The 17,362-nt window shown below is 43.0% G+C and overlaps 1 protein-coding gene across 2 annotated transcripts in view; it reads right to left on the reverse strand.

Moving 5' to 3' along the window:
* The window catches only part of MRAP2 (melanocortin 2 receptor accessory protein 2), a 95,846-nt gene that overhangs the window by 20,685 nt on the left and 57,799 nt on the right, over window positions 1-17,362 (reverse strand). For both annotated transcript variants that reach the window (XM_029595497.1, XM_029595495.1), the window contains exon 3: window positions 17,181-17,280. In XM_029595497.1, coding sequence (XP_029451357.1) covers window positions 17,181-17,280 — 100 coding nt within the window. The remainder of the gene's footprint in view (window positions 1-17,180; window positions 17,281-17,362) is intronic.

Consider the following 17,362-nt stretch of genomic DNA (forward strand, 5'->3'; position numbering starts at 1 on the left):
TCTGTTTCTTAATCTTTTTATTGTGGGGATTCCAGATGGGTGGGATCCTGTGTCCAAATAGCAGCTTGGGCTGTTTCTCACTCCAGGCAAGAAGGAGATCAAAAATTTTCCTCCTGGGCAACTAACCGAAAATCTTTCTTGTCCCCAAAAAAATATTAACACCAGAGTTATTCCTTGCAGCGGGTCACCACCTCTGAAGGGCAGGTCTTCCCTATCCCTGGGCATCCCAAACACAGTTTTGCGTGGGCCTAGTAGTTTCACCTACTGGGCTGCATCAACCATGCCACAGCTCAAGGGCTCACATTCATGCCAAATAAATCTAATAATAGTCTTGGATGTACCATTTCTGTGATATAAGGTCATGGTAGCTACAATCCTTTTAAACTACATTGTAAACCTACAGTTAAGTGCCATCAGGTAATTTCCCATCTAGAATACTATACTTCTATTATTGGCTGAGCAATGTTTTATGACAAATGTATGACAAAGACAGGGATAATAAATGCCCAATAGATAAAAAGTAGAACGGGGGCATCTCATGATATCATTTTGGAATATAATTTTGATATCTTATGTAGCACAGAATCATGATTAACCAAAGATGATGACATGATTTTGAATGAGTTATGCCCTGTAGGATATATATATGTTCATCAACTGAGATATGATAAGAAAGGAGAGAGAGTATTGATTGTATTCAAAAGACAGCAGTTTTTTTCAAGTGCTCCATTTTTATTAAGCAGCTGTGATAGCATTGTTTTTTCCTACTAGTTACTTAGCAGTCTGCTTCATTTATCGTCCACCAGGAACTGAGGTTGTAGACTTAGGATCTCTGGCAGAACCTTTTATTTCATTACGGGTATCGTGCAAGGATCTGAATTTGTTTTTATTAGGAGATTTTAATTTCCATTTGATGAAGCACCATCCAGTACAACAGAAGACTTTTTGACCATCATGTCCTCCTTGGATTTGCATAAAATGATAGCATTTTCTACACCTGCTACCCAGCATACTAATAACCTATTATTTATTCCTAAAGAGTGAGTAAAAAAAGAATAGATTCTAGAACTGTGTTTCATTCCTCTAACCTGGTCAGATCATGTCTTGATTTCATTTAAAGTAAGATGTTCATCTGAAGTAACTAAAAGGCACATACTCTCTTCAGTGTCTAAACAGACAGAAGAACAATTGACCAAAATGTTTTTAAGGATTATTGGAATCAGTTACAGGTAATTACCAAGCCTGATATCAGAGATGTTGCTGCTAAGGTTGATTCTTTAAATCATTTGTTATTTCAGACATTAAATCATAATCACTCTACAAAATGTTGTTAAAAATTGTAATATTATTCAGAATGCAACTTGGTTTAACTCCGAATGCAGTGATTTAAAGTGATAGGTGAGGCAATTAGAAAGAAAATGTAAGAAACAGATGATGCTAGTAAATTAGAAGTACAAGTTATTTCTAAATGTTATAAATCAGTGTTGATCAAAAGAAAGAAGCAATTTTTTAAAACTAAATTAACAGAGTTTCTAAATCAACCTTCAGAGTTTTTCAGCATTACTAAGCAGCTATTGTCAAAGCCCAGCCATAAGATAAATGCACTCTTCGTGCAGATTAATTTGCAGGCCACTTTACTGATAAAGTTAACACAGTCTGTAGATCTTTCACCAGTGTCGACAGTATAGTCACTGATCAAGGGAATGTGAAAATGTTCAGAATGCTCTCCTCTGATCCTGACACTGGGAACCGGAATACTTTTCATACTTCTAAACCCTTGTCCAGCTTGGCTTATTTGATGCCTAAAGATAATATTTGCTGATCATATTTCTGATATTAATACTTTTGTGTGATGGGGTGGTGCCAAATCAGCTGAAAAGAACCATTTTTGTCCAGTTCAAAAAAGAATCAAAGTATCTCCAAATGATTTAATCAGATATAGACCTATATCTAATCAGCCCATCTTAAGGAAAATTCTTGAGAAAAGTGTGCTTCTGCAATTAGTTTTATAGATAATGAGATACTGGATATCCACAAATGTGGATTTAGAGCCAACCATAGTAAAGAGCCTCTATTGATCTCTGTTATTGACTTGTTAACAGAGCTAGTTAAAGAAGATAGCCACTGTCACCCTGGATGTGTCCTTGACATTCAGCACACTTTCTCATCAGATTCTCTTAGGGAGATCAGCTGATGTGGGAATAGGGGGTCATGTGTTGCAATGGTTACATCATTTTTAAGTGAATGAAATTTGCAAGTAAAGATAAAGGAGAAATTGTCTTTAATGAAACAACTTTCCTCCAGTATTGCCCAGGGTTGAACAATATCAGCCATATTATTTAATTTATATTTGGATCTCTTGGGAAAGTTATTGCAGCCTGTGAGATACAGTATAGGTATGATGCAGATGATTTACAACTCATCTTACCCATAGACATAAGAAAATAAGAAGTTGCCATACTGGGTCAGACCAAGAGTCCATCAAGCCCAGCATCCTATTTCCAACAGTGGCCAATCCAGGCTATAAATACTTGGCAAGTTCCTAAACACTAAGTAGATCCCATGCTACTGATGCCAGAAATAGCAGTGTCTATTCTCTGTCAACTTGATTAATAACAGGTAATGGACTTCTCCTCCAAGAAGTTAACTTAACCTTTTTTAAACCCAGCTACACTAACTGCACTAACCACATCCCCTGGCAACAAATCCCAAAGCTTAATTGGTGTTGTTATTACGTGTGTTTTAGTGGATCCTTGGGTGCTGTGGAGATGACCACGTCCACGGGGAGGAATCCCGTGAGGAGCCACAGCACTGGGCTAGACTCTATACACAAAACACTGGAATTGAACTCTTTTATTATACAGCTTGAAGATAGCCACCAGGTGGCAGTGGTGAGTTGTAGTCTCAGGGACCTCGGCAGAGGGAGCCCTTCTCTCCTAGGTGACATCAGGAGGTTCCGCAGCAAGGAGTTACTGTGGATGAGATAGATGAGATAATAGAGTACTCACTCAGTGTTAGCTGTTATGGCTGTGATTCCACCAGATAGTTGTCGTAGGTACAGGCACTGAGGCAGGGAGAGCAGGCCCTCGAGGAGCGAGTACCTGTTCCCTGAATGGCACCTGAAAATAGAACAGAGGACCCCCAAGGAGCGGGTACTCAAGTTAGTAGCTAACCCCGAAGGGCAGAAGGAAAGTTTCCTGCAGGCAGCAGGGAAGCGGCAGAGTAGTGCAGACAGGAACAGTTCGTGTCCATATGAGTCTATTCGAGCCTTTGCCAACTCAATGAGCTATCAATCTTGAGAAGTAGATTTACCTGGATTGGCATGATGTCAGATGAGGGAACGCCCTCGAGTTTCGTGCCACTGGGCGTACTTAGACGTGGGTTGCGCGCCCGCACCTAGCAGGTACCTGGGAGGAGCAATGGCGTACGGCTGCACCATAGCTGTTCCGGGGACACCAGAGAAGTCGGCTTGACGACACTGCGGTAGCCATCTTGCCCAGGTAAGCGGGAGGAGCCGAGATAGTGGTGCAACAAGTGGGGCGAAGCCGTCGAAGACTGACAGATGCAACAGTACCCTCCTTCAAAGGGCGTCCACGCAATGACCTATCAGGTCTAGGTTTTTGCAGATGATGGAAATCCTGTAACATCTTCTTATCCAAGATAGTGGACATTGGAGTCCAAGAGTTGTCTTTTGGGCCACAACCATCCCATCACAGGAGGTATTCCCACACTCTGCCTAGTTTTCTTACATCGAGAACTGCGTCAACTTTGTATTCAATGTCTTCTTCTGCATCTACTGGAGTAGAATTGGGTATCTTGTTGGAAAATTCACTGAGTATCACTGGTTTCAATAGTGAGACGTGGAATGCATTGTGGATCTTTAGAGTAGCTGGTAGCTTCAGACTGTAGGTGAGGTTGCCCAGTCGTCGGAGAATGGAAAATGGTCCAACGAAGCGAGGAGAGAATCGAACTGAAGGAAGTTTGAGTCTTAAATGTTTAGTGAAAGCCAGACCTTGTCACCAGGCTTGAAGTCTGGAGCCTTGCGGTGATGAGCATCATATCATTACTTGGCTCGTATTTCTGCTTTCATAAGCATCTCTTTAGTCTAAGTCCAAAGTTGATGGATATCTGTAGCAGTTGATTGAGCTGCTGGGGACGACATTGATAACGGAAGTGGCAGTGGAGGTAATGGTATTGGTCCATAGACCACTTCGAATGGTGTTGATCCAGTGGATGTTGCTGGATGAGAGTTTATGGCAAATTCTGCCCATGGCAAGAGTTCACTCCAATCATTCTGTCGGGTGTTCACATAGGCACGAATGAACTGTTTGAGTGTCCTGTTCATCCTTTCTGTTTGGCCGTTGGACTGGGGATGATATGCCAAAGTGAAGTCGAGGGCTATATCGAACTTCTTGCATAATGCCTTCCAGAAGTTAGCTGTGAACTGAACTCCGCGAATGGAGACTATGTGCTTAGGCAAGCCATGCAGGCGTAAGATGTGCGTGATGAACAATTGAGCGAGCTCCATGGTGGTGGGTAAGCCTGGGAGAGCCACAAAATGTGCCATCTTCGAGAACCTGTCAACGGTTACCCAAATGGTGTTGTTCCCTCCTGATGATGGTAAATCTACCACAAAGTCAGTGGCAATATGTATCCACGGTTCTTCAGGGATTGGCAAGGGTTGGAGGAGACCCCATGGACGTCCTGGCGGCATCTTCTGTTTAGCGCAGTTTGCGCAGGAAGCGACATAGGCGAACGTGTCCTCTTTCATGCTGGGCTACCAATAAAAGGTTTGTAGTTTAGACAACGTCCTACATTGCCCAGGGTGTCCTGAGTTTGGAATCATGGGCCCAAGCCAATAGCTTTTTCCTGAGGTTCTTGGGTATGATTGTCTTTCCTGCAGGCACCGAATGGGTAGGTGCCAATATGACCTTCTCAGAGTCAATGATGTGTTGCGGCTCTTCGGGTACGTCCTCGGAGAGGAAGAAGCGTGAAAGAGCATCAGCTCTGATATTCTTGTCTCCTGAACAATACTTGAGCACGAAGTTGAATCTGTTGAGAAACAGCGACCATCTTGCTTGTCTATGGTTCAGGCGCTGTGTGTGGCGGAGATACTCCAAGTTCTTATGGTCTGTGAAGACCGTTACTTGATGTTGTGCTCCTTCGAGCCAAGGGCGCCATTCTTCGAATGCCATCTTTATAGCCAGAAATTCCTTGTCTCCAACTCCGTAATTTCTCTTGGCAGGAGAAAAGCGATGGGAGAAAAATGAGCATGGATGTGGGACCTTAGAATTGCCAGCATGGCTTAGTACTGCCCCTACGCCAAGGTCTGAGGCGTCGACCTCTACGATGAAAGGTTTTGAGAGGTCTGGATGTAGAAGGCATGGCTTGGTCGAGAAGGCATCCTTCAGCTTTTGGAATACAGCAATCGCTTCGGGAGACCAATTAGCTGTGTTGGCACCTTTTCGTGTCATAGCTGGCAGCGGTACTGTAAGTGAGGAGTAATTCTTATTGAAGGTCCTATAATAGTTGGTGAAACCTAAGAAGCGTCTGAGAGCCTTTAACCCAGTGGGTTGTGCCCATTTCTTGATTCTCTTCAGCTTCTGTGGGTCTATTTGAAAACCTTCTTTGGAGACAATGTAGCCTAGGAAAGGCACTGATTCCTTATGAAATTCACATTTAGATAGCTTGGTGTAGAGATGGTTCTCACGAAGCCTCTGTAGTATTTTCTTGACTTCTTCTTGGTGAGTGGTGATGTCTTGTGAGAAGATTAAGATGTCATCTAAGTAGATAACAACACATTTATAGAGGAGGTCTTGGAAGATGTCGTTCATTAAATTTTGAAAGACAGCCGGAGCATTTCATAGGCCGAATGGCATCACTAAGTACTAGAAGTGGCCATCTCGAGTGTTGAAGGCTGTCTTCCATTCATCGCCAGCTTTAATGTGAAGCAGGTTGTATGCTCCTTTCAGATCCAGTTTTGAAAAGATCTGGGCTCCTTGTAGTCTATCAAAAAGTTCTGAAATCAGAGGCAAGGGATAACGGTCCTTAATAGTTATTTCGTTAAGGCCTCTGTAATCTATGCAAGGATGCAATGTGCCGTCCTTTTTGCCCACAAAGAAGAAGCCTGCACCCGCAGAAGACTTTGATGGTCTAACGAAGCCCTTGTTGAGATTCTCCTAAATGTATTCGGACATAGCTTTGTTCTCTGTCACAGACAAGGGGTACACTCTGCCCTTGGGTGGCTCCGTATTCGGCTTCAGATGAATGGCGCAGTCATAGGGTCTGTGAGGCGGAAGTATATCTGCAGCTTCTTTTGAAAAGACATCTTGAAAAGATGCATATTGAGGCGGCAAGCCCGGCATTACTGGGGTGGTAGGCATACAAGGTAATGGCTTAACCTCAGTCAGGCATCGCCTATGGCAGTCTGGACCCCAACTTGACAGTTCCAGAGTGACCCAATCGAATTGGGGCATATGCTGTTGTAGCCACGGTAATCCCAGTACAATGGGGTGCATAGCCTTCTCTAAAATAAAGAAGGAGATGGTCTCCATATGGAGAGCACTGGTACGTAGACACACTGGTCCAGTACGTAGTGTTACTTCTCCCGGCAAGGGTTCTCCATGGATGGATGAAAGAAGTAGAGGAGGCGACAAAGTGGAAGTGGGGATCCGTAGATGTTCCACTAGTCGTTGAAGAATAAAGTTGCCTCCTGCCCCTGAGTCCACTAGGGCAAGAGTCTGGTACTGTAGAGGATCACAGATGAGAGAAGAGAAAGCGGAGGAGAAGGAGTGGTGAGACCTAAGAAGAGTCCTCCAGCAGGACTTAGGTCTATCCATTTCCCGGACATATAGGGCAATTTTGGATAGCATGGCCAGCTTGTCCACAGTACATACACAGCCCTAATTTCTTCTGCGTTCTTCTCTCCTTTGACGTCAGGTGGCTGCGGCCTAATTGCATCGGTTCCTCTTCACTGGCTGCTGGGACTGTAGGGGCAGCCCTGGATGCAGTCTTGATTTGGACTTCACTCAGAAAGGGTCTCCTGGAAGTCTTGGTTTCTTGAACTTTATCTTGAAGCTGGTGATCGATTCTAGTTGTCAGTTTCACCAGTTCAGCCAAGGTTTCAGGCATTTCTCTGGCTGAGAGTTCATCCTTCAGGCGAGTGTTCAGTCCTACGAAGAACAGTGTCTTCAGGCATCTTGGGTCTCAGGATAATTCAGACGCCAGTGTCTTGAATTCAATAGCGAAGTCAGCTAGGGTCTTGTTCTCTTGCTTTAGGTGAACCAAGGAAGATCCTGCAACAGAATATCGGGCAGGGTCATCAGAAACTGATTTAAACAGTTCATGAAATCCTTTAATGTTGTGAAGGATGGGGTCCTTGCGTTCCCACAGCGAAGATGCCCACGACAGGGCTCGTCCATCTAGGTATGATAAGATATACGTAGTCTTCGCATAAGCTGTGGGGAAATGTCCAGGTTGTAACGCAAAATGCATGCAGCACTTGTTAATGAAGTCTCTGCATCTCCATACTTCTCCCGAGAAGTGGGTAGGAGCTGCTAGAGGTACAGTCATCTTGACCGTCACCTTTGACGGTTTAGCCTCTTTACCTGAGGTAGAAGGCAAGTTCATCTGCTGGTGTAGCAAATTAAATGCAGCGGTCAGTCCCTCCAGCGCAGTCTGCTGTTCGGCGATCTGCTGGGCCAGGCCTGGAATGGCCTGCAACGCCGTGAGCTGAGCCGGATCCATGGAGTTGGCAATCTGTTGTTATTACGTGTGTTTTAGTGGATCCTTGGGTGCTGTGGAGATGACCATGCCCACGGGGAGGAGCCCCGTGAAGAGCCACTGCACTGGGATAGACTCTATACACAAAACACTGGAATTGAACTCTTTTATTATACAGATTAAAGATAGCCACCAGGTGGAAGTGGTGAGTTGTAGTCTCAGGGACCTCAGCAGAGGAAGCCCTTCTCTCCTAGGTGACGTCAGGAGGTTCCACAGCAAGGAGTTACTGTGGATGAGACAGATGAGATATTAGAGTACTCACTTGGTGTTAGCTGTTATGGATGTGATTCCACCAGATAGTTGTCGTAGGTGCAGGCACTGAGGCAGGGAGAGCAGGCCCTCGAGGAGCGAGTACCTGTTCCCTGAATGGCACCTGAAAATAGAACAAAGGGCCCCCGAGGAGCGGGTACCCAAGTTAGCAGCAAACCCCGAAGGGCAGAAGGAAAGCTTCCTGCAGGCAGCAGGGAAGCAGCAGAGTAGCACAGACAGGAACAGTTCGTGTCCATACGAGTCTATTCGAGCCTTTGCCAACTCAATGAGCTAGCAATCTTGATAAGTAGATATATCCGGATTGGCGTGATGTCAGATGAGGGAACGCCCTCGAGGTTCGCGCCACTGGGCGTACTTAGACGTGGGTTGCGCACGCACCCTAGCAAGTACCTGGGAGGAGCAATGGCATACGGCTCCACCATAGCCGTTCCGGGGACACCAGAGAAGTCAGCTTGACGACACTGCAGTAGCCATCTTGCCCAAGTAAGCGGGAGGAGCCGAGATAGAGGTGCAACAAGCGGGCGAAGCCGTCGAAGACCGACAAACAATTGGGTGTTGAGTAAAAAAGAGTTTTCTCTGATTAGTTTTAAATGTGCTATATGCTGACTTCATGGACTGCCCCCTAGTCCTTCTATTATCCAAAAGAGTAAATAACTGATTCACATCTACCCATTCTAGACCTCTCGTGATTTTAAAGACCTCTATCATATCCCCCCTCAGTCGTCTCTTCTCCAAGCTGAACAGCCCTAACCACCTTAGCCTTTCCTGATAGGGGAGCTGCTCCATCCCCTTTATCATTTTGGTCGCCCTTCTTTTTTGACTGTTGCAGCACACTGAGCTGACGATTTCAATGTATTATCCACTATGATGCCTAGATCTTTTTCCTGGGCGGTAACTCCTAATATGGAACCTAACATTGTGTAACTACAGCAAGAGTTACTTTTTAGTTTTCTCAGAAGCCTCTCATGAGGGATTTTGTCAAATGCCTTCTGAAAATCCAAATACATTACATCTACCAGTTCACCTTTATCTACATGTTTATTAACCCCTTCAAAAAATGAAGCAGATTTGTGAGGCAAGACTTCCCTTGGGTAAATCCATGCTGGCTGTGTTCTATTAAACCATGAGTTTCTATATATGCTATGTGATTTTGATCTTTAGAATAATATCCAACTATTTTTCCCGGCACTGAAATCAGGCGCAACAGTCTATAGTTTCCTAGATCACCCCTGGTGCCCATTTTAAATATTGGGGTTACGTTGGCCACCCTCCTGTCTTCAAGTATAATGGATAATTATAATGATTACGTTACAAATTTTTACTAATAGATCTGAAATTTCATTTTTGAGATCTTTTAGAACTCTGGGGTGCATATCATCTGGTCCAGGTGATTTGTTACTCTTTAGTTTGTCAATCTGGCAAATCTGTTACTCTTTAGTCTGTCACCTTCCAAGTTCATTGTGATTTGGTTCATTTCATCTGAATCATCAACCTTAAAAACCATCTCCAGAACTGGTATCTTCCAAACATCCACCTTAGTAAAGATAGAAGAAAAGAATTCATTTAGTCTTTTGGTGATGGCCTTATCTTCCCTAAGATCTCTTTTAACCCCTTGGTCATGTAACGATCCAACTGACTCCCTCACAGGTTTCCTGCTTCAGATATATTTTTTAAAGTTTTTATTATGAGTTTTTTGCCTCTACGGCCAACTTCATTTCAAATTCTCTCTTAGCCAGTCTTATCAATGTTTTACACTTAACTTGACAATGCTTATGCTTTTTCCTATTTTTTTTCTGTCGATTCTATACAGGAGACTGTAGTTTTACTAATTTACAGGTTGCAGGGGACTAGATGCTCACCAATAAACTGAAGTCCCATGGGTAAGTCATTCCCCAGTCCACAAAAACATCCAGGAACTCCAAGTTAGGGGCAATTATTTCCATACTTACCAGAAGTATAAGATTTAGCAATTATAATAGCCTCCAATATTAGGGGTATATTTACTAAGCTGTGGTAAGTGATCAATGTGTGAAAAACAGCATTCATCACATATAAAATGCGGTTTAGCATGTGATAATCACATATCATTGTTGGAGCTTGCGTCGGCTGAAAAGTATAAGATGGGCGGCAAATAAGGAGAGGGGGAACAAACCCAAAACAGCCCCAGCAACCCCTACAAAAACTGTAAGGAGAAAGCAAAGCTGAATACTGTGAGACACACAGCTCCCACGACCACACGGCTCCATGGAAAATAAGAGACTGAGGGACGCTGCCTAGGGGGCAGAGTGATGACTACAGTTGCACATGCTCAGTAGGGCATGTTGAAAGTTCTAGATTTTTTAGATCAATGTTCTGTGCCAGGCTCCATCTGATGATATCACCCATGTATGAGGACTACCATCCTTCTTGTCCTCTTCTTTGAAGGTGTTCTGACTCAGATGCCAGCATCTTACCCTGAAGTAATTGCTGTGCTAACGAAAGGTCAGCTGATGTTGGATTTTGTAGTACCAGATCTGGCTGGAAATGACAGAGTGTTTCTATAATAGGATATTTTCAGTGCATAAAAAACTTACGTAAAAATAGAAAAATAAACACTTTTTAGGTGCGTTATTGAGAAGACCAGCGGTGACTGAGTAAGGTCTCATGTTTTTGGCTTGCGGAAACCCTTTATTCCTATTATTAAAAGAAGTGTGGTGTGTTAGAAATTTTGGTTGGTGGGCTCTTAGCATGAGTGTGAAGTGAGTCTGTGTCACCCACATTGGTGCATTTTTTGCTTGTTGTGAATAGACTAAATGGTAAAATTGGTTATTTCATTGCCACGTGCATGTTATAAAATACAGTAGCAACTTAGTATGCGTCCTTATACATGTGTAAATGGGCAGAAGCAAGAAGTGGTAAAGTTGGATTCACTATGTATAAGATAAGTAATATCAATTTTTAGGGCTGAACAAGTATCCTTACTACAGGACAGTTATTTGGAAGACATTTTTGCTTTTTGTTTGGACATTGGAATTATAAGGTGTCAACCCTATTTTATTTATTAGTAGTCATTGACATACTTTATGGCATTCAAAAAAGATGTAAATACGCCAACAAAAATATCTTGAAGAGCTGTAATTACACTAAATTGTCTCATGTCAGTCTCAAGACTTCCAAGTGAGTAGCAAACAGCTATTATAAACTCTTTTCCAAAACATTTGTGAATGAGCCCTTTTTGCAACTGGGTTCCCTGTAGCTTATTAATCATCTGCAATATTTATTTTAGTACACAATTGATGCTTTATCTGGTCTTTTACCAATTTAAGTATTACTAATGACAGTGAATCATGACAAGAATAAAGAAATTAAAACAGTGTGAGCCAGATTTTAATACCTACACACAACCCGGCGCGCACAAATCTATGCCCGATTTTATAACATGCGCACGCAGTCATGCGCATGTTATAAAATACAGGGTCAGCACGCGCAAGGGGGTGAACAGTTGTACATGTTGTGCGCGCCGAGCCCTAGGGGAGCTCCGATGGCTTTCCCTATTTCCTTCCGCCCCCCCCAACATTTAATTCATAAGTTGCGTCTGCCTCTGGGCAGGTGTAAGTTGTGTGCGCCGGCCAAGTGCCGGTGTGCGATCCCCCGGCACGGCCTCGGTCCCGCCCCTGCCCCACCCCCGCCCCGGTCACAAAGCCCCGGGACATACACGCGTCCCGGGGCTTGTGCGCATCGCCAGGCCTATGCAAAATAGGCTCGGCACGCATAGGGCTTTTAAAATTTGCCCCTGTGAGCTTCCTTTTCAATGCAATTCTCTTTATTTCAAAAGAGTGGATGAACTGGAGGAAAGACTTCCCTGTCGGAAGACATTGTGACACTGCTGCAGAACATAATCAAAATATGTGCAAAATGAAAAAGGAACTCGGATGCCCAAATAAAAGGAGTCGGAAAATCCCAATCTTAGAATTTTGGGGATTCCTGTGGGAACAGAATGTGATGATCCAGTGAAATTTGTTGAGTTATTACAAACTACTGGAAATTCAATTTAAGAAAGACTTAGATGAAAAGAGGGCAGACTGCATCTTCCCAAAATATCAGCCACAAAAAATATACAAGTCCAATTGTGATTTGTACTTTGCGATATCTTTCCCTATTGAAAATCCTGAAAGAAAGGCAAGATAAAGGCAATACTAAGTGACAGTGTATACCAGTATGCCACTTACATTCCCTTTTATTTTTTTTAATGAAATAATGTTGCTTTCACCATCGGTGTATGATGCTGGAACTGAAGCAATATTACAGGGTGATTTTCAAAACTATAGGGGTAGGTAGCTGCACATTCCACTTGCACTGCTTCTCAGGGGAAAAGTGCACACATGCTTTCTCTTTGGAAACTCCCCACAAAGATTTGCATCTGCTTTCTCTGTGGATACTTTCTCCCTGAAAAGCACTGCATGTAGTTTTGAAAATGTAAAACCATGCATGCTGTTGTCAGGACCGATGCTAGCATTTTTGCTGCCCTGTGTGAAAAATTGCTGTGATGCGTTCCCTCCCTTTCTGTTTTTTTTTTAACACAAAATTTTTGTTGTTTTCCCCAATAACCAACACACTATAGAAACTGTCAGTATCATGCTCTGTCCCAATCCCCCTTCCGTCACCGAAAAAAAAGCCCTGCTGCCTCCAGCAACAGAAATTATGAAAATTAACACACTCCCCCGAACCTATTTTACCCCATCCATAGGTCCAACATTTCTAAATTGTGAAGGAATGATCCCCAGGTGCTCCTTCCCCACCTACCGGTACATAAAATTGATACTGGCTGGGCCCTGTAGCTGGTACCAGTTTGTTGTACAGAAAAATATGCACTGTTGTGGTGCTATCCAGAAAACCCTGCAAAAAAAGACACTTAGAACCCAGTTGTAAGTGTCATAGGTTGTAAGCCAGTTGTAATGTGTCATAGGTGTGGGTTTAGTTCTTGGACAGTCAACAATATAGTAAAAATACCACACAAAAACAGTTCTAACTGCAAGCACTCAAACAGGAACACCACCATCTATGAAAAGGCAAATATTATACAAGGCCCTAAAACACTTCCTATAATGGAAAACAGAACAAACCAGTCTATACTAAATTCCTACATAGAAACTATACATGCTAGTAGAATACCTAACTTCACTTTCACATGCAGAACACAGACAGACCCTCATCAAATACAGAATACAGAGACCATAATATATAAGTAGAAATGTGCAGACAGAAACTGAACTGGAAACTCCAACAGCTAGACTCTGTATATTATGAAACAAAGGAAAAACAGAAACATCACAATCCTCATAAATCAAACAATAAAATCAAGAAATATAAAATTAATCATAATAAACCATACAATAAAGAGAATATTGCCAAAAAGATGACAAACAGAATAACATCCAATTAAGAATTCATGTGGCAGAGCTCTCCGGTCTGGCCACCAGATGCCACTGTCCCTGCATAGAACACACTTTAGAAAGAGCTATCCATTTCCCTGAGACCCTCCCACTTGGAGGGTCTGGATTGGATGCCTGAACACGATTTAGCTAGCCATTTTAGAACACTGAGGAATCAGTTTGAGGAAGCCTTTGAACAGTAAGGATGTTTAAGTTTTACACTCTGGTGAGGCCTCCCAGGTATGGAGTTTCTTTTAGAAGTGATTCCCCATCGTGCACTCCCTGCCCAAGGGTCCTTCTCCTACTAATTTACATAAGAGATAGATTGTTGAGCCTGATACCCTTTTGGGATGAAAGGGGTTCTCACCAGGGGACCAAAGACCTGTGAGCCCACTCTAAACCCTAGGTGGGCAAGCACCAGTGAAGGATCCTGCTACAAGAGACAGTGAAGGCAGAAGATGTATCCAGTTTAACTTTTGAAGTATTGAGACCCCATCTGGATCTCCACCCAAGGGACCAGGACAGGCTGGGTGTCCAGAAAAGAGATGGAGCAAGGTAGGATTTTTTGCTGGGAAGTGGGGGGCCCCTCCAATAGGATTCCTGGATAGCTGCTGGGTGAGCTATGTGTATTAACATCACCATAGGAGCTCTATCCAGAGCTCTGAATAAAGGACACTTACCTACAGAGGAAAATGCACTTGTACCAACAGTTATATGTAAATTCACTCTTATGGACAAATGGACTTAATTTAATGATTTCCAGTCAGTAAACTCTTATTTTAAACTCCCAGACCCTAGTCCTGTCTACTTTATTACAGCCTCTCACCTCATGGGAAGCACCTACAGTCTACACACACACACACACTCTCACACACACACACTCACACTCACACTCTCACACACACACATACTCTCACACACACACACTCACACTCTCTCTCACACACACACACACACACACACACACACACACACACACACACACACTGGGAGAGGCACAACATCATCTGGGCCATAAGTGAGAGCTTCCCCCCATAAAAAGAATCCTCCACAGCAGGGCTGGATTTACACATTTCTACGCCCTAGGCCAAAACACAATTTTGTGCCCCCTGCCCCTCAAAAGTTGATTTATAATTTTCAATTTAATATGTAACAGTTTATTTTTGAAACACGTAAGCACTTAATACAACCTTTATAATCTTTGAACCATATATTTTTAATTCAGAACTACACTACTGCACACTACTTATGAAACTGCATAACATTAACACATACAAAAAAACCTTTCCATCGAACTTCTTCAGTTATTCGAAACGTATTTAAACTTGCGACAAGTGAACCCAGAAGCAAAATAAAGCAGACCAAACCAGTAAAAAAGTTTTCAGCCCGCCGGATCCGCATCCCCCCACGGAAGTTCTTCTGTCCGACCCAACCCACGCTGAAATAGTTTGAACCCGACCCGGCCTGCGGGTTCGGGTCGGGCCAGCCCGCAAAATGCAGACGTCTGCCTATATAACCCATACGAGGTATGACGATTACTTCTTTGTTTAGTTCAAATTATTCACCCAGATGGTGTATTCGATACAAAAAACAGCGAATAAAATTGACATAAAATGCAGAAGATTTACATCGATTCTCATCTGACATTATAGAATTTTATTGAAATGTTTTGCATTTTCTGTCAAACTTACATTACACCACATTAAATGATGCTGCATAAACAAGCCATAAGTTGTGTATGTTTCATGTTTTGTAATAAAAATCGCAGCCCCCTTATCATTTGGCGAACACCCCCGTCAACTTTTTCTGCTTACGGCTTTCAGCCCTGAGTTAACAAAACAGTATATAAAAGTAGTAACGATATATTTTACGTACCTATTATCAGAAGATATGTAGAAGACAAGCGATATGAGCGTAATGAATCACTTGGAATCACTATTGTAACGCCAAATCTGGAATTTTCCTCTAACACGTGGTTTACGCTGAGCGTGTGAGAGAGAAATAGCAAATGCTTTTTGCCTATGTCTGAGCAAGACAGCGCAAACTGTAGAGATGGGCAACGTAAATGTACCGCTCAATTTATTTAAAGTATATGGATGTAAATTTTAAAAACAGCATTTTAGATGGCCTTTTCAAAATAATACTGAAAGATGTGTAAATGTTTGGTTGTTATTTCTGCTGTATATACACCCCCCTGACTGCTGCACCCTAGGCCACGGCCTAGGTTGGCCTGATGGGAAATCCGACCCTGCTCCCCAGGGATTAAGGGTCAGACGTGGGAGTAATTTGCTAGCTGGTGCAGCCCTGAAGAAAAATAAATTAGTTTGTGTGCCCTTGGGACTAAACACCCCACTAAGGGTTACACTCATATAAAAAGTTGAAAATCGAATATCTTTAAATACCAATACTGTTACCACTATCCTTTTCCCTTCTTTTCCTTATGCTCCCTTTTTCCACACCAATCTCTCCCCCATCCCTTCTTCTTTTCCACTATTAATTTATGCATCAATGTTTTTAATGGTTTATTCTCTGTTTGATTTTTGTAAACCGTTATGATGGCTGAACCGAATGACGGTATATAAAACTGAACAAATAAGTAAATAAATAAATAAATAAATAATTTACAAACAGCAATAAAATATTTCAAAATAGCAGACACATCAAACACCCAATAATTTAAAAAAGGGAAAATACCTTGTTTCCCATACATACCTGAAAACTTTTGATTTCCAATCACCTTGAGCTTGACGTGGCAAAAATCTGCCCCCCCCCCCCATCCAAACGAGGCTCCCATTCACAATCAAATACACCCTCCCTCCTCAGGCAGGCTCCTGTTCACTCAGCCATCCCAGGCAAGTTCCCATTTACACACACACACACACACACACACACACACACCCCCATCCAGGAAGGTCCCCATTCACACACACATACACCCATCCCCACCCAGGCAGGTTCCCAATCACACATGCACAACACAGGCGCGCACATGTTATAAAATCCAGGGTCGGCGCGTGCAAGGGGGTGCAAATTGTGCACCTTGCGTACGCCGAGCCCGCTCTGAGCCACGCTGCCCTCCCCCCGTTCCCTCCCAGGCCGCTCCGAAATTGGAGCGGCCTCAGAGGGAACTTTCCTACCCCCCCCCACCCCACCTTCCCTTACCTCCCCCACCCTTTCCCCCCTACCTTTGATGTTGGTTTTTTTTTATTTCGAAACTTACTTCAGCCCTGGGGCTTTACGCGCATCGCCGAGCCTTTTTAAAATAGGCCCGGTGCACGTAACCCTTTTAAAATCTGGTCCATAGTGTATCAGATTGTGTCTCTAACAGAGGAGTGTGCTTGCTCTCTCTCATTGTTTGGTTTTTTTTAATCTACCAGTAAGGATTCTATTTATCAACCTGTGATATGCGTTAACACAAGTTAATGTGCAGTATTAGTGACTAGCCTCCATCCCAAATAATGGTAAATAGCATGCATTAACTTAGATTACAGCTTGATAAATAGACCCCTAAGTTTGCCATCCAACCCCAAGTACAAGGATAGCGGGCTGTTTTTTAGCCTGCAAGATTTAGGAGAATATTTCTACCACAACCTAGTTCTGACACCAACGAATACATGCAATTGTGCTGAATTACGATTCAGTTTTCTTTCTGAAAACACAGTTCATGCTACAGGAGGTTTATGCTGCATTTATGTTGGAAAAGGATGAAAGACTTACTCTTGATGCGGTGCTCCCGTCTTGGTCAGCAAGGTCAGTACAAAAAACATGAAAATGACAAAGACCGCGAGACCAACCCAAAATCCAATTACGATGGAATCTGCAAGACATTCAACGAAAAGTAAAAATGATTTCACCTTCTTGAAAAGTTTCCACATACAGCATTAACAGCTAATTGCATC

This window comes from Rhinatrema bivittatum, chromosome 3 (assembly GCF_901001135.1).
Source record: "Rhinatrema bivittatum chromosome 3, aRhiBiv1.1, whole genome shotgun sequence".
Lineage (NCBI taxonomy): Eukaryota > Metazoa > Chordata > Amphibia > Gymnophiona > Rhinatrematidae > Rhinatrema > Rhinatrema bivittatum.